Genomic DNA, 21,449 nt, shown 5'->3' on the forward strand with positions numbered 1-21,449 from the left:
CAGATTAGGTAGAATTGGATTCCAAATGAAAAGGCGTCCTATAGGAGGACGCATCTTAGCGCCCGCAATCCTACCGACATGCGACAAGTGATAGCGTGGGAGATTTGGTGGGGGTATATAAGCGATCTTCGAAGCTTCCCATCGCCCTTTGACGGTCTGCGGTGCCCGAATAATAAGTTACACGCAAGGAGATTTAAGCTCGACTCTGTGATAATGGTAGATCCGAGTGGAGTCGACGACGTGGCAGAGGCTCTAGGAGCATGTGAACAAGGCATGCATTTCCCATACTCGCAAGTCGCTGTAGCGATTGGTGACAGGTATACTGACAGATCAGTAGTGGCTGAGCGGGAGCGCTTGAGAGCGGCCCTAAGGGAAGGCAGCCGCTTCCCCTTCGGAGGATCCGTGGAAAAGTACAACAGCATTGCAGCTAAAGGAACATGTCGTTGGATCTACCACACCAAGGAATTCCGAAACTGGATCCGGCAGAGACAAAGCGTACTGTGCGTTACGGGGTCGTTTGGGTCCGGGAAGTCGTGTCTACTCGCCTCGCTAGCGATGAATCCTTGGGGGTTACGGTCAGAAGTGAATCTGCCACCCCAGCCTCTTATTATCAGACTCTTCTATGATTCTCTGCAGATCCCAGATTTATCTCAGATATTGCAGGCTCTACTAGTCCAAGCAATCCCAGAAGAGGGGCTCACACACTGGGTTCACACGACTTCTGCGGGCCAACTTGACATGAGTATTGAGGACTTGCAGGATGCTCTCCTCCAGTCCCTAATCAATCTGGGTCAGGAGAAGTCGATATTTATGTTTCTCGATGATCTGACCGCGCTTGAGCTCGATGTCAGTGGGGGCTTGGTTTCGTTTCTCGGTCGATTGGTAGACCACGCTTGTTCTACTGATATTGCATTACATGTTTGCTACTCGAAACGGGATTATCCTATTGTGGAAGCGGCAGCCTCAACGTTTCCCACCCAGTTTCAAGTTCGGATCGATGCCTTCAATCAACAGGACATCCAGTCGTGGGTTCGTTATTCCTTGGAATCAACGTTTCGCCAAGGAGTAGTGGAGTCGAATGACTCGATCGAAAGAGCAGTGAGCAAGATCCTTGAAGAGGCGGGTACAAGCTTTGCCGCTGCGTCGATCTATCTACGCCACTTGGAGGAAAATAAAAATAACGTGCCGTTTCAGAAATTAGATGAGTGTCTTGAAGTGCTTCCCAGACCGCTTGAAGAGATGTGGTTGAAACTGTTGCGAGATCTGTTGACATCCAGAAACCCCCACGGGGCAAGGGCAATGGATATGATGCAATGTGTGCTGACGGCGCAAAGGTTGCTGAGTCCTCAGGATCTCTACTGTGTATGCAACATGCCCTGTGATATGACTGATTCGGATGTGCGGTCCGCATTAGTGGCGGACTCTCTGGGCTTACTCACCCTTTTACCGGATACAACGAACGCCATTGAGCCTGGAAAGCCAAGAGTTATAGTGTCCTTTGTCCAACCAGCATTGAAGGTGTTCTTAGCATCACCCGCAGCGGGTGCTCTCTTCACCGAAACACTGCATTTAACCCACGCCGACTTTGTTGCTGGGGACCACGGCCGCTTTGTCCAAGCGGGGATCAAATGCTTAAAGGAATTTCTTCCCGACTACCGTGATCAGTGGAAGGACTCACTCCCGCCCTTTGTCGGTGGGAGGTTATTTCAGGAGCCCAAACCTAGAAGCGCCCAGGTGAGCTTCGATCAGATCTTCAAGGGGTATCCATTGCTCGAGTATACCGTTCGCTATTTGTTCAAGCATGCTCGGGAAGCTCAACATTCTGATGACCTCCAAAATCTCGAGGAGACATCCCAAGATGGCTGCACGCTTCTTGCCGTCTGGGGTCATCTGCAAAACTGCTTGCAACGGATCGAGACCTACGGGCCCTCGGTCACGTTGCAGCATGTTCTTGCACGATACAACATGTCGGAATATCTGAAAAGGTACCAAAGTCTCGAGGTCAAGACCGAGAGCGCTCAGACGATTCTCCATTGGGCTGCTTTCTACGGAAGTGAAGAGGTTGTGGGCCTAGTGATCAATCGTACTGTCGAGACACAGTTAGAGGTCTTGTTGCAGAGCTCACGGAAGAAGCACCTGACTGGCACCCGTTGTCTCTACTTTGCCTGTCGCGAAAGTGAAGACGGCATGAGCGCGCTGGACATCGCTGTCCAGAAGGGGCATGTGAACATCGTTAACCTTTTACTGTCTTTCCGTGACAGGCTAGTACTGAGATTAGATAAAGACCACGAGGATAACAAGGGGTGGAGGCTAAGGCAGCCGGGGATTTTTCCTCTAGACTATGCATCATGGATGCGACGTGAGCTCTATGCTGCTTGGGAGACACATCTGAATGACAATACGCAGGGTAGGATTCCCGCTCTTCATCGAGCAGTCAAAAAACGGCTTCCTGTTATCGTGAAGAAATTGTTAGGGCATGGGGCCGACTGGCGGGTGCAAAGTGAGAGCTTAACACCTCTACAGATGGCGCTGAGACTGGCGGAAGATGAAAATCCGTTGCATCCGGCTACTAAGACCATCGTGCGGGTCCTCAAGGTGGAAGCCTTCGCAGTCCTCGACAATGCAACCTGTCTGGATTCCGAGATGGAACCAGTTGATCGGCTTTATGAAGCAACCGTAAATCACATCGACGGGCGAGATTTGCTTCGGAGTGAGGTTACCATCCCCGAACTTTTGAAAGAAAATGGCGTGGACCAGACTCGGTCGCCATTTACTTGGATCCATCTTCCCGCCAATAATGTAAGTCTTCTCTCAAGAACCTATCGCCACGCGGTAGCTGACAGCCCTGCAGATGAAGTGGGCAGAGGTACTTGACAACGTTGAATTGGCCCAACCTTGTGAAATGACAGCTCTGACATCAAACAGATCCTTATCTTGCAATTATTAGGGCAGCAGAAACGGGACAAGATGCTGCGCCACGAGCTGTGGACAAGCCGTCAGATACGTGGCTCTGAAAGGTCTCATATCTCGTTCATGAGGCCTGGTTGCGAAAAAATAGATGAAACAGATGACTTTGTGATAATCGTCAGTCAGATAAATCCAGACCGGCATTGAGAAGATAGTCGTGGAAAACTAAGCTTCTCTACTCGCACAGATGCCCTACCTCCACTGGGAGACCCAGAGAAAGCAACGGCGATTGGAGGCCTTCAGCCTCTGCAAATTTCTGCTGGAATCAGAGGCGGACAGAATTCCTTCCCTTGTGACGCAGCTATCTGCAGAGAATAATGACATCCTCAACACATTTGCGGAGATCCCGTCCAGTGATCCTAAAATTGCAGCTCTCGGTCAGGAGCTCCGGCAGTTTCTGACCACCGTGGAAAGTTCAAAAGCAAATAAAGTGCCTGCACAGGAGCGGCTCCAAAAGGCCCTACAGGCCTACAGGGAGGAAGCCTGCGCGTCAGATCGGGATATGCGTCTTTTTGACTCGTACACGAGTAGGCAGAATGTCAAGCATCCTCTTCATATCCGCAGAACGCTTGATCAATCGTTCTACTATACGTTAGACAACACATCTACGCGCAACAAAGATCAAGTTGTAGCACGTTATGGGAGAAAGGAAGGGAGAAAGGAACCCATCGTCATCATGGTAGATCAGTTGTGGCTCTGGTGCTCAGGGAGTAAGTGGACCCTGTTATGATTGTGGACAGTACCCTTTGACTGTACTAACGCACTCTCCAGACACTTTGATTACATGCTTTCCACAAAGACGCGAATGCAATCCTGATGACCCAGACCGGTTCGACATGACTGATATACTGGAAAACATCCTGCATCCAATCTCTCCAGATGTCAAGAAGAAAGAAGGCGGGAAAGGACCACTATGGCTGATCCCGGGCATTGTCAAAGAATGCGCCGGGGCATTTTTTGATCCGATGAAAAACGTGGATGATGGTTTTAGGTTTTTGGATATGTTCAGCAATTCAATCAGCCGGATAGTTGGTCGCCTTTCTTTCCATAGATGTCCGATTGTCCACTGACTTGTCCTCGTAGGCTGACGGAGAGGTTGCCTGCTACCAGCGCTTCGTCAAGATGCTACGGGTATCCAGTCAGCAGAATCTTATGGATATAGACACTGAGTCCGACCTTCTGCGAGAGATTAAGGATATTCTCGACGAACTCCGGATGATAAGGGTAGTTATGGAAGATCAACTGAAAGTCATTGCGGCCATCAGAGCTCCTTTCTTATGCGCACAAAAGTCTCAAGATCCTCGAGTCTGGGATGATGTACGGGAGTCGGTCGAACGCTACCTTGACAAAGTTCGGTCCATGCAGAACGAGGGACAAGCGACAGTAAACTCGGTAAGGATGAGGGCTACACCTTGGAAGTATTATATCGCCAACTAACGGACTCACTCTTAGCTGAATGCCTTGATGGACCTGCGGCAGCGCCACGCGACTCTCTGGGAGGCCAAATCCACCGGAATGCAGGGGAACACCATTACAGTCTTTACTGTAGTCACCATTCTCTTTGTGAGTTCGAAGTCTTTTGTGTTTTAGAAATCCGGCTTAACGGATGCAGTTACCTGCCTCATTCATGGCCTCTTTCTTTGCATTGCCCATCATGCAGTTCTCCAAAGCCGAGAGCTCGGACAGTCTCGACCTGTCATATGTGGTAAAATGGCTAAGTAAGTCGCATATCTCCTGAACACCAGAGGCCATATTCTCGGTTATGGAGAATTACCTCAGCGACTAACGCGAACTGAAACTCAGTGGCTTTTACCGTACCGGTCGCCCTTTTCTTCATTTCGATTGCCTTCTACATCAATGACATTCTGAATTTCCTGTCCCGGATTAGTGGGCATGAAAGACGAGTTGCTAGATTTTCCGCCGAGGCTTGGAAACAACAAATTGGGCAGGGCATCATCGCCCCTGAGCCGGATAACCGGCAGCTTCGTGACGGTTCCGAGACTGGGAACGAGGGAAATGAAGATGTAGTGTCACAGCACAGTCAGGACGAGCCGAAGGCTCAATCGGCAACTCGGCGCAGAAAACTGTTTCGGTTCCAGAATCGGAATACGGATAGTCCAGCTTAAGGCTGAGATAGGCATGGAAGATCAACCGGATGCATGTGTCGAGAAACCTTCTTCCGAGTAGGGAAACTCTCCATTATCACCGCGGTCACTGGGCCGGCCTTAATCAAGACTTCTGGTCGCTCCTAGTGTGGTTTGGGAGAATAAATGCATACCTCTATCGAATTATATCTTTTGCTAGACTTGGCCCGCACAATATCTACATTCCGGTTTGCCAATTCTCGTATGAATACCCGCTAATTGATCTACTATCTAGCTCCAGGGACATTTAAGCTTTGTCTTAGAAGATGGTATGTATATCATTGTTCAAGAGTGAATTGTTATAGTTTTACACATCAAAGTCTCTTTCTAGGTTCGTTTTCTGACATGGTTGCGGTGGGAGAGAGGGATCCGAGGAGCAGTACAGTACAATACACAAAGAACTCGGCAGATGCTGGATGAGATAGTGGTAATTTACGGTATATGACGATTGCCGAACTATCAAGTTGTCCAGCATGTAACAGCCACGGTCGGTTGCCATCGAGACATTGTCCACTATCAGACACCGAGTCCTACGGAAAAATATGAATAAGCTCGCACTACAGCCGTGCAGAGGATAGGATGCACTCGGAGTACCGCGACTTAGGGGCTAAACGACTCGAGTATGATGACAGGTCGAGTTGAAGCGGCCGGTATTTTTCGCAGCACAATGACTCGCCAAGAAGCTAGCCCTCCGGGGCCAAAGATCCAACAGCACAGCCCTTTCGCCGTGCTTACTGCGCGACAGACGTTTCTGGGGGCGTAAATAAGGAAATGAGTTCCCGCTCGTACGCCGGTGATGAGTTCTTTGTATATAGGTGCAGGAAGCCTACCGGGAATAGGACCAGTAGAAGACCCCTTGCGAGCGGCAACTTTGCCTCTGTTTTCCCGTCGTCGATCTCGATCTCGTGATTAGGGCTCGTCGTTCATGCTAACTTGCACTCATCGCCCCCAGTGTAGCCTGTGTGGGTCCATGGGCTATACGGTCGGACTCCTCAACTTATAAAATAAGTGGGCCGCATCGCCTCATCATGACTGCTCATTATGCTCCCGCTTCAGCTACAGACGCATACTGATGATCAGGTACGATCAGGGGGATGTCAGGGGGGGGAGGGAGTCAACTGGCCAGATGGCAAGTGTACCTCCGAGTCCGTACGGCCCCGTTACTCTTTCAGCACGGCTATTCTGCCGCCGCAGCCCTGCATCAAAATGAGGGGGCTAAAAACAATCCTTCCCCACTCGGCCGTGGCTTGGTCTAAATAGGAGTCTGTGTCCTGTCAGATCGCCCCTCTTTCGTTCATCCCGATGATCATGCTCCCACTTATAAGATCAGTTGTCGCACTGACCGACTGCGTCTCAACCAAACCCATCACTTAACCACCCACCTTGGTGCAATGTTCCCCTTGTCGCATTTCCGCCAATACCGGCGACGAGGCGCAATTGTCTCCCGAGCCCTAATACTCGTCGTGCTGATTATCTATTGCGGCAAGGCCACTCTGCGCACACGACAATTCCACCCCGTGGAGCAGGACGCGCAGTCCATCCAGAAAAGACTGGAACCCAGCCATGCCATCCCTGAGAAAGCTCCATTACAACAGCCGGTCGGTCTGCTAGACCCTCTGCCAACCGTACCCCCGGTACCCCCGGCACCCACCGCGCACCCTCAAGCAGCCCCAGACAACCACAACCTCACTCACCACCTCGCAAACCTCTTCGCTGCACTCCCGGATGAACCCCACGCTCACACCCTCACCAGCCCGTTAACAGCGACCGGGGAAGAGAGACTACGCGACCTGGGGTTCCGAACGCGCGCCTTCGACGCCCTCTTCCGCGCCTGGGAAGCCATCCACCTGGTCCCCACCGAGACAAACCAGATGCTCATCCGCGACGACATCGTGCGGGTCCTGCGCGACCACCCAGAAATCTCCGCGGACCTCGACCTCACCCCCGCCAGCGCGATCCACGCCTACGAAACATCGCGCAGCTTCCTAACCCAACTAGCGAAACGCCTCTTCCCATGGATCACCCCCTACTCCGCGGACCACATGACCCTGCACGCACAGTTCCACGACGGAGGCCGCGGCCTGGTCTTCACAGCCGGCAACGACCAAGCGCCCTACCTCGCGACCTCGATCCGCGCCCTCCGCGCCCACGGCTGCACCCTCCCGATCGAGATCCTCTACCTGGGCGACGAGGACCTCGACGAGGAGATCCGCGACGAGCTCGAAGCCCTGCCCGGCTCCGTCGTCACCCGGGACCTGAGTGTCATGGTCGACGACGCCGGCTGGACGCTCCGCGGCTGGGCCGCGAAGCCGTTCGCGATCCTGCTGTCCAGCTTCCGGGAGGCGATCTTCATCGACGCGGACGCGCTCTTCCTGGCGGACCCGGCGGCGCTGTTTGACGACCTGCTGTACCAATCCACGGGCGCGTTGTTCTTCAAGGACCGGCTGTTCATGCCCGGAAACGAGAAGCGGGCGTGGCTGCGCCGGGTCCTCCCCGCGCCGGTGTCCCCGCGCGTCCGCCAGAGTCGGATGTGGACCGGCCAGAGCATCCATATGCAGGAGTCCGGGGTGATCGTTGTCGACAAGTGGCGCCATTTTGTGGCTTTGTTGATGGTCACCCGTATGAACGGGCCGGATCGCGATGGCGATGAGAGTAGGGGGTTGGTGGGAGTTTATGATATGGTTTATGGTGAGTTGGTTTGCTTGTGTTTTTTCATGGGGCATGTTTGCTGACGAGAGATGCTTTGTCTTGTGTAGGGGATAAGGAGACCTTCTGGTTGGGATGGGAGCTGGTCGGGGATACCGAGTACGCGTTCTATGAGGGCGCGGCGGCGGTCATGGGCAAGCCCCAGGTGAACCGCGACAACATCACCACGGCAGAGGGTCAGGAGCATGACTTGAGGTATACTGTGTGTGCCCCGCAGCTGCTGCACTTGGGCACTGATGGAAGACCCCTGTGGTTCAATGGGTGGCTGTTGCCCGATAAGTTCTCGGGCGAGCAGCGTCAGCCGACGAAGTTCGAGGCATTCATTCCTGAGCCCCCCAGCGCGGAAGACAGCGGCTCATGGCAGTTGCATGACAGCAACGTCTGCTGTCTGTCGGCAGACCAGGTGGTGTACTTCGATATGGCGGAGGAGCAGGCGTTGGATGGGTTGATTGAGATCGCTCGAGATGTGGGTGCGATCGGTCACGCGTAGTAGGACGGGATCGGCAAAGAAGCAGAAGGCATGCAAGGGCTTGGCCGTCCATAAGCAAGGATCTGAAATGCGCTGGTCCCGGGTAGTGCATGACGAGCATATCTAAAGCGTGTTCAGAGCACTGTTTACGAAAGACGAGCCTCCTATCCCTGAGTCATACGCGGCCCGGGATACCGTCAAATCAGGTCTTTCGACAGAAGAGAAGCGCGGAGCAACTGCGGGCCTCTCTGCGATCCAACAGAATTCAGTCCGTGGACATCACGATGGATTGGTTTTTAGGGGTAACTGTCCACATTCTGGGGATTTGCTGCAGTTGCATCTAATATCGCAGATTTCCCACAAATAATGCTCCGGGCTGAAAAGGGATGATGGATCTCAACTGAGCCATTTTGATCTTGGCCGCGCTGCTGAACTACCGTCGCACCTATGTCTGTTTTCGCGGGGTCGTTCTTCCGTCACGAAGAATATCAAGGGACTGACCACCTAAGACGCTCTGAGCAGTAGCCCATTACGCACTCGGCTATAACCTCCTTCTCAACACCCGATCCAAAAACGAGAACAAAGGAACCTTTTAACCTAATACATATGTAGTAAAAAAAGTGTATATAGACTATCAAATACCGATTATCAGTATTCAGGAGGGTGGCCAACTAGAGTGAAGATGTATACATAGTGTGCCGCCGAATTTGGACTTAGAGCCAAGTACCCGACAGACTTTCTAGAAATCAGTGGGGTAATCCGCAAGCGCTTCATGAATTATGCCTTCCACCTGCCCTCTTTACTGTCTCTCCCATAGAGATTTAACAGCACCCGTGTCAAGATGGTCGAATTAAGGTGCAGAGGGGTCCGAAGCAGGCGCAAACGGGACCACGGCTTCTGTACTCCTGGACATTAACGAGGCAAGGCGGACCAAGGGATCAGTGGCGCGAGAGGAAAGCCAAACAACGACGCTGCGTGCTCATGAATGTATGATCGAAAAGAATGTTCTGTGGGGAATGAATGGGAACATCCTGCAAGATTCCCAATATATGGGACTGAAGAAATTGTCTCCAATGTGGTGCTGGAGTCCCCACGGCGGAAAAATCTGTTTTTTTGGCCGATCTGTATATCTTTCTGTACAGTTCCTCGCCTGACCGCCGCGTGTATATCGTTCCTTCTACATAGCCTGGAGTCCACTATATTCATGTTCCCCAACACTACTCCGTGTAAAGCCAGCCGGGACAGCCTGGGGTGGGAAAGTCTCGGCATGCTCAGGACCATCCAACCCCTGTGTTAGCATGCTGCTTTCGGGCCGCTCGGACTCTATTCGAAGTGATTCAAGAGACAGCTGAAACTCGTTGGGGGAGGTCTTGTTACTTGAAGAGCGGAGGCGTGCAGATACCTTCTGAATATGTTTGCTTACTTGATTTTTCAGCCGCGTTGCACGATCTTTTCCCTTAGCTCCGAGGGAAGAATGTAATTGAGACAGAGCGAAATTGCCATGAAACGACTTTCCTTCGGGCCGCAACGCTCTCGCCATGCTCCAGGCTCTGCGCACACCCTCATGACGGTCCGGAGGGAAAATGCAGCATGCGAGCTGGAGGATTTCATCCGAGGGGCCGGGGATGGCATCACAACGGCGTCGTTGAAGCTCTCGGCTGGCTTGGCTCAAGTCATTGAAATCCAGTTGCTGCACTTCCAGCTGTGTGGAGCATTCATCCAGCTGCCAGAGACCTAACTTGCTATGTTGATTTGCTAGCTGGGGGACAAAGAAGCGGTTGTGTGCCGGGGTTCTATTCGGTGGATTGACCGACGGTCCTGTCAAGCGGTCCCAGAGGTGGATGTTAAAGTTAACTTTGTCGCCATCATGGGACAAATAGAAATTTATGAAGTCAAGGACGCCGTATAGCTCGCTCGCATCGAGAGGACGTTCGATTCCATGACTGGATAAGTCGCTGAGTGGCAGCATCTGACTAATCGCATCGGGAATCATGATGTAGCGAGAACCTACAGAGCCAGCGATGCACACTATCGCGTTCATTCTCGGCAGCATCCTCGCTACGTGTAGTGCGTCCATGACTTTGTCCGATGTGGAAAGAGGCCAATGTGCGGAGTCGAGGATGGCACGACAGAATTCCGCTATCATTTCTGCACTTTCTGCGCTTGTGTATTGTGGCGAGTTTGGGTGTAATATATCAAGGAAGGACAAAAGCGAAGGCGGCGGGTGCTGGACATCGATGTTGACGAACGACTCGCCCACACCGAGATATATAGCCCAATTCAGACTGTGTACGAGGCGAATTGCCCAAAGCCTGGCGTTCTGAGCTAATGCCATGACGGTGGAGCCATCAATTGTGGGCCACTTGAGCCGGTACAATGGCGACCTCCGGCATAGTGCCCTGAGCATGGCCATTGGTAGCGTCTGGCGGGTGTGGCTGTGCTGACTCGCGACCGCCTCGAGAAGTTCCGTCACCTGGGAGTGCTTGTGCTTATCCATGGCCTTCAGTATGGCATAGAGCCGGTCTAACAACCGCCACTCACCACCCCCGATCGGCATCCCCAGCAGCTGACAGTCTTTCTCGATCCATGTGGCGAGTTCGAAGTAGCTGCTCGCCATTGTGTCTTTGTTCGCGGCGCGCCGGTTCAGCCGCTTGGCTGTGCTGGCCTCCAACTGCTGCAGCGCAGCCTCTCCGGTCAACACAATGCCATTGATAAGATCCAGCAGACGCTCCTCGTCGTCGGATATTCCTTCTCCCTGCGACTCAACCGGCTTATAGATCATGTCATGTTCGATCTCCGACCACACATGCATCACGAGCGTTCCCACCTGAATCTCGACCACAACGTCTTTCCATGCATATCTCCGATCGTCGGGTATATCCTCCTCGCGCAGCTTGACAGTAAAGTGAGTCGCTTTGTAGCCCGAGAAGGTCCTCGCAAACCCTCGTTGCAATGGGTCATTGACCTGAGCAGGCCGATGGACATGATTGTTCACAGACTCTGGGGTCTGGAGGTAGTCAATGAGCTCTTGCAATCGCCTTGATCTCTCCCCGGAGCCTTGACGCTTGTTTGCCATTTTGACGACCTGGACACGATCTTGTAAGATGGAAGCGACCCGCTCCACGTCTCCCGGGAAGTAAAGAGAGACCCGCAACCCGCCGAAGTCCTGCAGTGCGGCGAACATGTCGGCGGGCGTCTGCAGAGCCATCATCTCGTTCTGTGGCGTCTGCAGGCCTATCTCTCGACAGTATTCTTCCCACCGACGGCCCTTGGCTTCGACGGCGGCGCGCAAACGCCGCCATAAGACCATCTCATGGTGCTGTCGGCGGATACTGCCTTTGGCTGACTCCCAAGACTTGATCCGCTTCGTGATTGGTGTGTGACGGATGTTGGACGCAGCGAGGGAGGCGGCACACACTTCCAGAACTTCATCGGTGTAACGCATCAATGTGTCCACCTTGGCCTGAAATGCATCGTACATGTTACTCAATCTTTCCTCAAAGCCATCCTCTTGGTCTTCGCAATTCTGCGAGCCTTGGTTGCGAGCCTCGTTCGGAGGCAAAGACAGCGCCATGGCAGCAACAAACCGGGCGACAGGTGATTTTTTAGTTGCGGTCGGATTTACACTTGAAAGCGGATAGATCCAGACTAGGCCCGTTTTAGGATCAGTGTGTACTGAATGCGACACGACACAGGCAAATGGGAGGTGATAAGGAGGTACACAATTCGTCGACAGTTTCACTGTGTCGACAGGGAGAAACGGTGTCCGCGCCCGCCCGCCTGTGTGTGGAGAAGAGCAAAAGTGAGTGAGCGGCGGGGATGCGAGTAGTTGGACAGCTTAAGGCACCCGAGCAGGGAACAGATCATAGTTATTTTGAGAGTCAAACAGGAGATGAAGGTTAAAGGGGGGTGGAATGCGTGACCCATCTTCCTGCTTCTGGTCGAGGTGTGCCCAAGTAGTGGTCATTGGGCGGCTGCGGCGGGCACTTGGTTTGCTGACATGGACTCACGTAAAGGGGCAAGGGAAGCCCAGGTATTTAGCGTGTGGCTGAGGGTGGCTCAGAAATACATCGGTGGGATTCTAGAAGAGTGGTTGGGTGGCAAGAATCATTATCTGAGATCATCCCTGTCAATGGCACCTGGCTAAAGCCCTAAATGCAAAAGGTGGCCCCAGGCAGATCATAATAGAAAAGGGCACTTTAAGATACTTGTAGGACCTGTCAAAAACAGACGAGGCATTAAGAAGTGACAAAATTAGTTCATAAGAGGGCCGGCAAGACAGTGGAAGAGATGAATAAAAGTGAAGAATTACAAGATAAGTTCCCAAGACAGGGCAACAACACCCGCATGACACTAATCAATTAGTGACTGACCTAATGCAGTCAGCCACAGTTGTAGCGTATCTCCAGGCCTCAAGGCACAGCCCCATTCGCGACGCCCAACGAACAGCCACAGCGCCTGCTGCAGCACGTCTGACGTAACGGGGCTGACTTAGCTTTCGCCCTTGAGCTGTTCATGTTCGACCGATAAGGAAAATCGTGACCGGACCGGCGAGGGGTCAGGAGTTATCAATGTCTGGTGTCCCCGTTTGTCATGGAGGCTCGTCTGTGGAACCCACGATGGGTCTGACGGCATCCTCGTACAGCGGCTATGTAACCCACATGGCCGCTCGTAACCCAAGTCTGGAGGCCCTGTCTAATTTTCTCCTTCGCCCCTCCCCAGCTTTCTTTCGTAGCACAGTCAGTTACATCAAGATCATCCCAGAAAGAGTTCTGGCAGACGCAGGTCCCTTCCACCAGATCACGTGTACTGAGCTTGTTCAGAAAGTATCGGAACTTGAGGCGACCAGTGGTCTCGTCGCGATTATCGAGAACCTCCGACCCGAGGATGTGGAGACCCTGGGGTCGGCCTGGGACATCGATCCCTTTTTCTTTTGTGGTCACATCGCGTCCTCCTATCAGGTTGTCGAAGACGGGCCCCCTCCGCCTTTGATGGCCTTGCCGCCATCTCGGATCGCATCGCAGGAATATTTCAATCTCCACTATCAGAAAGTTCTGGACCTGGGTGCTGAGTCTATTCTGACCCACTTGCCGTACAAGCTTGGTCTCCCTGCGAATATACCCCGAATTGTGCGACGTCTCCCCGGTCTGTCGGGAAGGGCGATCGGCCTCGTGCGCAGTTGCTGCTCGGTTTTGAAGAAACGAATGCCAGGCGGCATATGGATATGTAAATATTCCCGTCGCACCCATTCTTCTGTCTTCCTGACCTTTTTCTTGTTCTCTTTTTTCTTTTTTCTTTTTCTTTTCCTATTTCGAAAATCTTTAGAGATATGTCTGCAAGCACTAAGACTCAGGTCAGGCTTGATCCTCGTGGACCCCACAACAGCCGATCTTGTCGCACGAAAACCTGGGAATGACGCCCCGTTCGAGGACCTTAGGGTTAGGATCCCCCAAGCCCCACGTCGGATCAATGTCGAAGATTTCTGCGACCTGCCCACTTATTCCACGTTTCGCTCCTCTGGGAGCGCAAAGGCAGACACGCGAGACCCAAACATGCGAGAGGATCTGCTGCGGCTCCTCCAGGTCCCGCCTCCGGACTGGGACGCAGACGATCCTGACATCCTGTCGCTGGTCTACTACCCGATCAAGATCGTGCTGGCGGAGTGGATGCTGTACGGCCTGGTGATGGGCCGGTACGTCAAGTTCTACGAGTACTCACTCCAGGCGGCGCGTCCCTGGGCAAGCCATTTTGAGCAGGCCGACGTGCTAGAACTCCACCGGTGGCGGCGCCGGAGTCAGCAGAGCCTGCACAAGATCCGAATGATGCGGCGGTTTGTGGAACACTGGGGGGAGCGACACCCGCCTGCACCGCCGGGAACCTGGCAGCATCTGCTGGTGGGTGATCTCCAACACCTAGAGCAGCAGATCGAGCTGCATGCTCGCGCTCTCGAGATCCTTAACCCCATCAACACTGCGTTGGTGCAGCTTCTCGACTCCCGCAAGTCCATCTCCCAGGCCGAGGACGTCAAGCGCCTTAGCCTCGTCGCCCTGGTCTTTATCCCGCTTTCCTACGTTACGGGCATATTCAGCATGGCCGACCGGTATGCTCCGGGGAGTGAACGCTTTTGGGTATACTGGGCGACCGCGGTGCCCATCGCCGTGGTCGTGCTATGCTTCACGTTTTTGACGGGGCGCATCCCGGAGCTTGTCCGGTGGGTTCACGGTTGGCGTGAATGTGCGTTCAAGGCTCGATGAAATGATTAGAGCGAATCTATTTACCTCTACTGTTGTGGATTTTGACATGCCTTACAGTGCGGTGTTTCTGGGATTCATTTATTGAACCATACACAACTACGAGTTCATTCATCCTCGATTTCGTACAGTCTATACAATATTTCTCTTCGCAAGTCACGAGGATTCAATACACGAAGTTGCTTCACCCCGGATACAATAAAGGAAGAGCTTGAAGATCCGGATTCAGGCTATCGGTGAGGGACTACTTACCTAGTAATGCTGTTCGCGCGACGACCCGACCGGAGCCGGGAAAGCTGATCAGTCAACTAAAGCGAAACCCCATCGCTATAAGTATTACAAATTGATTTGTGGTAATCGAAAAGTCTACTTGATCCCCAAATTCCATTAGATATATCACTGTTAGACCGGCTCTACCGCGCAATCAGACGTGGAAGCTTCTGTTTTTTTTTTTTTTTTTTTTTTTTTTTTTTTTTTCCAAACGTTCTGTACCGGGAATATAAAAAGCGGGTTGGCTTTCTAGCTTCCATGTTTGAATATCCAGCCAGCAAACACCCCAGTGGCCAAGGAAGTACGAATCATCTAGCCACACTGAAACTTGCAATAAGCTGCAGAGAATAAATCATTATCATTATCATCGTGCGTTGACTACAACATCATGCAACTAGCTTTCCGACCACTGGTGGGCTTCCAGTATATGGCCACTGCATTCACTCTCCCGCCTCCCCCACAGCGCAGAGCACAACCTCATGAATCCATTCCGAATGAAGGGCCTCATATGCTGTGATCCGGCGTTCAGGCTTCGGATCGAGCATGGCATAGATCACATTGCAGCAGCGATCCTGGTATCCTTTAGCAAACTAACCTTCCGTTGCTCAAGGCCGACCCAAAAACTTACACTTCCAAACTCCTCAATAGTAGTAAACCCTTCCACATCCTCCCGTGTCCGCAAATACCACTGAAAATTCCGATCCTCGTCGCTAGCCACCTTCCACAAGAGCATGCCCAGCCGCATAAACGCATAGATCAAGCCCACGGCCCAGACATCGGTGGCCCGGGGATCGTGCTCGTGACCACGCAGCACCTCCGGCGCGGTATACGGCACCTGCTCCAACGGGGGCTGCGCTTTTGGCAACGGTCGCGAGTCCTTCGGCAACCACTCGGCACTATCGAAATGCGCCACCTTCACCGCCCCATTCACAGTCAGCAGTACATTCTCCGCCCGCAGTCGTCGGTGCACGATCCCCTCGCCATGGAGGAACGAGACCCCGCGCAGCAGCTGCTTGAAGAAGCAGTCCGCCTCCACGGCGGAGAGCTTCCCCGTTCGCAGAAGGAGGGTCTGCAGACTGCCGCCGCCGCAGTATTCCATGACGGAGTGCAGATCCCCTTTTTCATTGTAGCAGTGCTCTATGGTGCGCACGACGTTCGGATGCTGGACGACCGAGGAGATGGCCATCGCTGCGCGGCGGTACTCGTCTAAGAGTCTTCCGGGGGAACGGTGGCGGACTTTGACGGCGTACAGTTTCTCTTTTCCCGAGTGCCTCGGTGTTTTCTTGGCGTACAGGCCCACAAACGTGGACGAGCCGTAGTGCAGGATCTTGATGCATTTCCCATACCGGTGGGAGAATGGTTCCGGCTTGTCGTCCCCCTCGGAAGTTGTGGATCGTGAGATTGCTGGATCGCTCGGAGTCTGGCGAGGGGTGTGATGGGTGAATGTGTTGCACAACTTCTCGAAGAGACCAGCGGGCTTCTCGGGTTCGATGAGATGGCGATGGTTGCCATCCTCTAAGATCTCGATGTGGTGCGGCTTTCTCTCCTTGGTGGACATGGCGAAGCCTGACCGGTCCGGCGAGGACGTTTCTTTGTTTAGATGTGCGTGTTGAGCTTGCTATGATCTAAACGACTTTATCCAGAACCAATGTGCTTTTGGGATCAATCAGGCGATGTGTCAACTCGATCAACCCTTCGGCCTGCAATATTAGGGTGACTATTTGGAGTAACACCAGATAATGACGCCATCTGAACAAGAAAGGTAGAGGAGAGGGTGGGGTGACTCTGGGAGGGATACAAGGATGTCGGCGTCAGCTGGAATGTGACGAGCCCCGACCCGCCCCGCCCCCGGATCACATGTGCACGCTAATCTAAAATGGTATCAAAGCACCCGTCACTATTCCGTAGTCACCCCGTCGCTAGTCGCAAGCAAACAGTGCAAACCCCGAGTATTGCCGCTATCGAGTTGAACGGGAACCTTTTCCCTTTCCCCCGCATCCAGCAAAGCTTAGCCAAGCTTGGTTTTGCAAAGTATGGAATCGTATGAGTACGTCATGCTCCAGCCACACTTACCCGGTTCCTGACACGATGAACATTCCCTACAGCGAATACAGTCGATGGAAAAGACTCCCGATGAAAGCGTTCACCACATATAAACAGTTGTAACATGCACAAACAGGAAAGACATAGGACTAAAAAGTGCTTGGCACACTTCACTCAACAAGCTAACTGGCATTCCGTTGAAAGCGAAATTTGGCGATCTGTCTTTCCTGAAGCAGTAGAAGTTTATCAGAATAAGAAAGTGAATGCAGTATTTGCAGAGTGACCCTCACTGATACAGAGGGAGTGTACGATGACTCCCCAGCAATGAATTACTCCAGGTTTCTCACCTTCCCCGCCAACCCCCAGTGGTCGTTGGAACGACGAACCTGCCGCCAGAACCAGGCCACATGCGCCTCCTGGTTGCGGGCCGTGTGCGGGGAGCGGGAACCCGCGCCCTCCGTCGGCGCCGTGATGGCCGCCAGTTCCTCCCGCAGCTGCTCTTCCAGCCGGGCTTCCTCGTCGTGCTCATCGCCGCAGTCAGCATCTGGGCGAAGCATACCACCCCCCGGTTGGGAAAGCCGTATCTCCGCGGTGCGGCGCCGCAGGGAGGCCCTCAGCTCCCGAATCATCCGGTCCTCCAGCAACGCCGCTACCGCGACCGAGTGAAATGGCCCCTCCTGATGCGGCCAGTCGCGCAGCGCCTGCATCGCCTCCCACCGCAGCCGGAAATCCTGGCAGCCGTCGCCCACGATGAAGAGGAGCGGGACAACCCCCAGGTCGACGGTCACCGTGGGTCGCCGGGGAAAGTCGGCAATAAATCGCTGGATCCGGCGTAGCACCGCGCGGTACTGCGGTGTGAACCGGCGCAGCTGTTCGGGGTCGTGATGGAGAGGCCCGGTCTGGACGACGAGCGAGATCGTGATCACCAGAAGCTCGAGGAGCTCGACCCCGTGCCGGGATTTGGGGGTGAGATCGTCGCGTTGGTGGAGGGTCTGGACCAGCTGCATCGCGGGCCGTAGCTGCGTGGCCAGGGCGAGCTGCTCCGCCGACAGTGTGGTGCGGGCTGCCTGGAGCTCAGCCGGGGACATGCGCCAGCACCCCCGCACGAATTTGAAGAGGCGGTTGTGGAGGGGTTCTAAGGCTTGGCGCGCGCTGTAGAGGGGGTCGTTGTGGGGTTCAAGCCATTGGTCGCCCTGCTGCTGCTGCTGTGGCTGATGCTGTGGCTGCGGCCACCATGGATCAGGAGTAGGGTGGATCGCCGTCTCGACCTTGTTTTCCTCTCCCCAGCGCCATAAGCCCGGCCCATCCATCCCAATCTGCGTGTCCAGGTGTCGAAACAGAGCGACCCATCGCCTGGATGTGGGACTCTGCGACGACGGCTCGCTTTCGCGGAGGATCTGCATTCCGGCCTGCAGATGCTGTAGCGCGGCACTGTAATCCTGCCAGATGATCGACACCACGGTGAACAGCAGACAGCAGAGCAGGGTCACGTCGCGGACCTGCGGGTCGTGCGGGTTGCGCCGCCGCAGGCAGGCGAAGGCCCGCGCCGACTGAGCGACGGCCACCCAGTACCAGAACCGCGGAGCACGCCCGATCACACCCCCGGCTTCGACCTGTTGGTGCACTGCGCCCAAGGCCACCACGGCATGCCAAACAGCAGGCTCCCGAGGTACCATCTGCAGCAGGAACTGCTGCCAGACGGCTGAGTCAAAGAAGCTGAGCGCATCCGGGAGGGTCCGGGCTTGGACAAAGCTGAAGCAGCGGCGCTCGTCGGAGGTGCTGGCCCACGGCACCGCCACCGCGATCGGGCCGGCCACAGCCGACGGGGGGTCCTGACGGCGGTGATTGGGCTTTTCTCGGTTGGTTGAAAGGGATAGCTGTCGGTAGGAATCGTACCCATCGCACTGGCGGCCAGTGGAGGTGCAGTTGCGGCAGCTGCCGGGGGTTTCGTCACACTTGATGCGTCGGGTTCTGCCGTAGATGATGTCCTTTCTAGTCGCCTTCTCCTGCAAGGTGTGGTGCATAGCTCGGGTTTACATACCGGCACGTGCGACAGCCCGTTCTCGATCTTTTAGATCCGGCCCGTCGAGGCTTGGCAGAGAGTGGTTTCATGGTGAGGCCACGATTCGCAACAGGCGTCGAAAGGATGTAGTGGGTGGCAAGTTGAGGTGAAGAAGTTGTGAAGTTGTGCGGGGAGACACTAGAGGTACTAGCTCCCTACTAGACAGGGATTCTCTTTCCAGCTACACCATTTTAGTACTAGATAGCGGAGTTGAAGGAATGTAGACTATGATCATTTTCGAGAACGTAAAGTGGTCTTCCGTAGACCGAGATCACGTCCTTTCCTCGGAGCGTAAGTGGAATTTCGTCGAGATAAGAAATGGCAAGCACTAACTAGATAGTGCTTTGAGATACATATGGCAGAAATTGTCTGACCCGGTGCCCCATCTCCACTTGGGCAAGATCGGCTTTGTAATTTTGATCAGCTTATGATTTCATGGTTCGTTAGATCTGTGAACTTACCTCATCCCTAAATACCATGGTTCCGATCAACCGTGGGGAAGGGCGCCGCTGCCCGTACTTCATAAAGGCGGGGGGGACACTTAGAGCCTCGACGTCTTGTCATCGGCATCGCAGTTATAAACATGCTACTAAAAATCTAGTACTTGTGTGTACATTATTGTGATCATCCCCCGAGCAATGATTATCCCACTGGAATGTTTTGAGTAAGTATCACACGTTCAGATGATCCGTTATGTATCGTCTCTACACGGATTGTCCCGCGTTTTGCATTGCTGTAAGAAAGGGTTGGCGGACGGGCGGACCGAGGTAAGCTGGGGATGATTAGTGAACATGCGTACACGAGATACTGTACAAGGTGGCAAAGGGACAGCGTATCGTTATTTTGTCTGCAATGGAGCCCAAAATCCCTCTGATGAGATACCACCTTCCATTTGGCCTCTAATCGTGACGCATGTCGCATGTTATTCTGCTATGTCGACCTTGTTTTCCTTGATTCCACCGATTATTTCCGACATATGATACTAGGTAGCATGGAGGAGTCTCCGTAGCGTGGTTTCGGACCGATAGGATTATCGTATTGTACCGTACCCTGAATATACATCACATCGAGAATTGAACCTCAACCCTGACATGAACTAGTGCGAATAACGCGCCAATCATTAGCAGGGGAAATGCCGAGGTTGAAATGCTTGCACTTGTACTGACAAGATGACGTGACCGGCAGGAGTTTGATCTTATGAGGTGCCTCTGCTGGCTCCAGGATAACAAAACTGATGTATTATTTGCTCTGACAACGAATCTTTCGGATCATTGACATCTTTGTACTGTGCCGTATACTGCATGCAGTTCGGCCCTTGATATCCTTGATCGAGGACAATGGCAGAACCCGCGCACTCCTCAGTCTTCGAAAAAGCGATCGCCGTGACCCCGATCGGTCCCAACACCTACTCTGCACGGTTTGACCCGGCCTGGTGTATTGGGAAGGGTAAGAAAAACCGAACCCCTCACCTGCGGTATGCAAGATCCCGGCAGAGGCTAACAACAGTGACTGGAATTGCCGCAGTGCCACACGGTGGCTACACCATGAGCATTTTTTATCGAACCGCGGCTGTGCACTTCGCTCGCAAACAAAGCAGAGCCGGGCCGGTTGCTCTACAACTGTCGTTCCTGCGACGGACACTCGCTGGTCCCGCTGTCTTGACCGTCCAAGAAGTCAAGACCGGGACGAGGATCAGCACGATCCACGTATCCCTATCACAACCCCGCAACAACCCCGGCCTTTCGCCAGGAACCACACCTGCAGTGCAGGACAAGAGGGACCATGAGCGTAAGCTCGAAGTGAAAGTGGTCGGATACATCACCGTGAGTCCACCAGCGTACGAAGTGGGTCCAGCCGTGACAGGCCCTTGGCAGGCTTCTTTCTCTCCGCCTGTGGTCGATTTCCGTGTCTTAGCGGAGAAAGGAGGCGACGGTGCATGGGTGCGCAACCAGTCCCCTCCGCCTGGACTGTTTGCAGCGGGACATGCGGAGCTCTTCTTCCCAGTGTCTACCCTCGCGTCAGCCAAGACACTGGAGGACCAGGTGAAGGGGGTGGTCGAGCAATGGGCGCGCTTCACGCCGGGAGGGGAACCCGCTCGGTGGTCGAATGAAGCCGTGCTGTACTTGGCGGATATGTTTCCTCCTGCATTGAACCGAATGGGTGCGATGGAGATACAGAGGCTAAAGCAGATCGGTGCGATTTCCGCAGAAGCTAAGGCTGGGCCGTTCTGGTATCCCTCCGTCACCTTGAATGTGGATTTGAAGACCCGGCTTCCGGCAGAGGGGGTCGAGTGGTTGCATTCACACGTCGTGACGCGGATGCTCCGTGGAAGTCGGGCGGACTTGGAGGTGGTCATCCACAATGAACAGGGGGAGCTGGTGTTGACAAGTACGCAGGTGGCTTTGGTGGTTGATGCGGCGAGAAACTTGAAGGGCAGGGAGGCTTCTGAGAAATTATAGTTCTGGTAGCATGATTTGCCTGTGTATGGACAATCACTTGAGCATAAAGCACTCGCTCACTAGCCGAACAGAAGGATC

General features: G+C 53.8%; 8 protein-coding genes across 8 annotated transcripts; 4 read left to right on the plus strand and 4 right to left on the minus strand.

Moving 5' to 3' along the window:
* Positions 1-213: 213 nt before the first annotated feature.
* Positions 214-5,093, plus strand: BO95DRAFT_493259 (uncharacterized protein; the record flags this gene model as incomplete). The annotated part of the gene is made up of 8 exons (XM_025590758.1): positions 214-2,799; positions 2,926-3,084; positions 3,155-3,677; positions 3,739-3,995; positions 4,051-4,359; positions 4,420-4,530; positions 4,580-4,685; positions 4,771-5,093. The coding sequence occupies 8 exons, from the start codon at positions 214-216 to the stop codon at positions 5,091-5,093; spliced, it is 4,374 nt and encodes a 1,457-aa protein (XP_025443920.1).
* Positions 5,094-6,435: 1,342 nt separating this feature from the next.
* Positions 6,436-8,307, plus strand: BO95DRAFT_472347 (uncharacterized protein; the record flags this gene model as incomplete). Its single annotated transcript, XM_025589647.1, has 3 exons — positions 6,436-6,713; positions 6,780-7,799; positions 7,868-8,307. Exons 1-3 carry the CDS (start codon positions 6,503-6,505, stop codon positions 8,305-8,307), a joined length of 1,671 nt encoding a protein of 556 aa, XP_025443921.1. The 5' UTR covers positions 6,436-6,502.
* A 1,741-nt stretch (positions 8,308-10,048) lies between these two features.
* On the minus strand, positions 10,049-11,860 carry BO95DRAFT_359195 (uncharacterized protein; the record flags this gene model as incomplete). The annotated part of the gene is made up of 1 exon (XM_025582436.1): positions 10,049-11,860. A coding segment is annotated over one exon (1,812 nt), but the record flags the coding sequence as incomplete, so codon positions are not given.
* An 82-nt stretch (positions 11,861-11,942) lies between these two features.
* On the minus strand, positions 11,943-12,314 carry BO95DRAFT_84121 (uncharacterized protein). Its single transcript, XM_025592265.1, has one exon. It carries the CDS (start codon positions 12,211-12,213, stop codon positions 12,025-12,027), a length of 189 nt encoding a protein of 62 aa, XP_025443923.1. The 5' UTR covers positions 12,214-12,314; the 3' UTR covers positions 11,943-12,024.
* Positions 12,315-12,882: 568 nt separating this feature from the next.
* Positions 12,883-14,963, plus strand: BO95DRAFT_441227 (uncharacterized protein). Its single transcript, XM_025586133.1, has 2 exons — positions 12,883-13,512; positions 13,645-14,963. Exons 1-2 carry the CDS (start codon positions 12,948-12,950, stop codon positions 14,538-14,540), a joined length of 1,461 nt encoding a protein of 486 aa, XP_025443924.1. The 5' UTR covers positions 12,883-12,947; the 3' UTR covers positions 14,541-14,963.
* Positions 14,964-15,148: 185 nt separating this feature from the next.
* Positions 15,149-16,587, minus strand: BO95DRAFT_441228 (kinase-like protein). The gene is made up of 2 exons (XM_025586134.1): positions 15,436-16,587; positions 15,149-15,379 (listed from the first exon to the last, which is right to left on the minus strand). The coding sequence occupies exons 1-2, from the start codon at positions 16,363-16,365 to the stop codon at positions 15,248-15,250; spliced, it is 1,062 nt and encodes a 353-aa protein (XP_025443925.1). The 5' UTR covers positions 16,366-16,587; the 3' UTR covers positions 15,149-15,247.
* Positions 16,588-16,953: 366 nt separating this feature from the next.
* On the minus strand, positions 16,954-18,974 carry BO95DRAFT_441230 (Zn(II)2Cys6 transcription factor). Its single transcript, XM_025586135.1, has one exon. It carries the CDS (start codon positions 18,872-18,874, stop codon positions 17,180-17,182), a length of 1,695 nt encoding a protein of 564 aa, XP_025443926.1. The 5' UTR covers positions 18,875-18,974; the 3' UTR covers positions 16,954-17,179.
* A 1,275-nt stretch (positions 18,975-20,249) lies between these two features.
* BO95DRAFT_451869 (thioesterase family protein) lies at positions 20,250-21,371 on the plus strand (the record flags this gene model as incomplete). Its single annotated transcript, XM_025588113.1, has 2 exons — positions 20,250-20,344; positions 20,462-21,371. The coding sequence occupies 2 exons, from the start codon at positions 20,250-20,252 to the stop codon at positions 21,369-21,371; spliced, it is 1,005 nt and encodes a 334-aa protein (XP_025443927.1).
* Between the last annotated feature and the right edge of the window lie 78 nt (positions 21,372-21,449).

The sequence above is a fragment of the Aspergillus brunneoviolaceus genome (assembly GCF_003184695.1).
Source record: "Aspergillus brunneoviolaceus CBS 621.78 unplaced genomic scaffold BO95scaffold_21, whole genome shotgun sequence".
Lineage (NCBI taxonomy): Eukaryota > Fungi > Ascomycota > Eurotiomycetes > Eurotiales > Aspergillaceae > Aspergillus > Aspergillus brunneoviolaceus.

What these genes read in the sequence shown, in the direction of transcription:
- BO95DRAFT_441227 (XM_025586133.1), top strand. Translation starts at nt 12,948, where the DNA reads ATGGCCGCTCGTAACCCAAGTCTGGAGGCCCTGTCTAATTTTCTCCTT. An exon ending in GCCAGGCGGCATATGGATAT is followed by an intron (nt 13,513 to 13,644) that starts GTAAATATTCCC and finishes GACTCAGGTCAG; the next exon opens with GCTTGATCCTCGTGGACCCC.
- BO95DRAFT_441230 (XM_025586135.1), bottom strand. Translation starts at nt 18,874, where the DNA reads ATGCACCACACCTTGCAGGAGAAGGCGACTAGAAAGGACATCATCTAC.
- BO95DRAFT_84121 (XM_025592265.1), bottom strand. Translation starts at nt 12,213, where the DNA reads ATGGGTCACGCATTCCACCCCCCTTTAACCTTCATCTCCTGTTTGACT.
- BO95DRAFT_441228 (XM_025586134.1), bottom strand. Translation starts at nt 16,365, where the DNA reads ATGTCCACCAAGGAGAGAAAGCCGCACCACATCGAGATCTTAGAGGAT. An exon ending in CTATTGAGGAGTTTGGAAGT is followed by an intron (nt 15,380 to 15,435) that starts GTAAGTTTTTGG and finishes AAAGGATACCAG; the next exon opens with GATCGCTGCTGCAATGTGAT.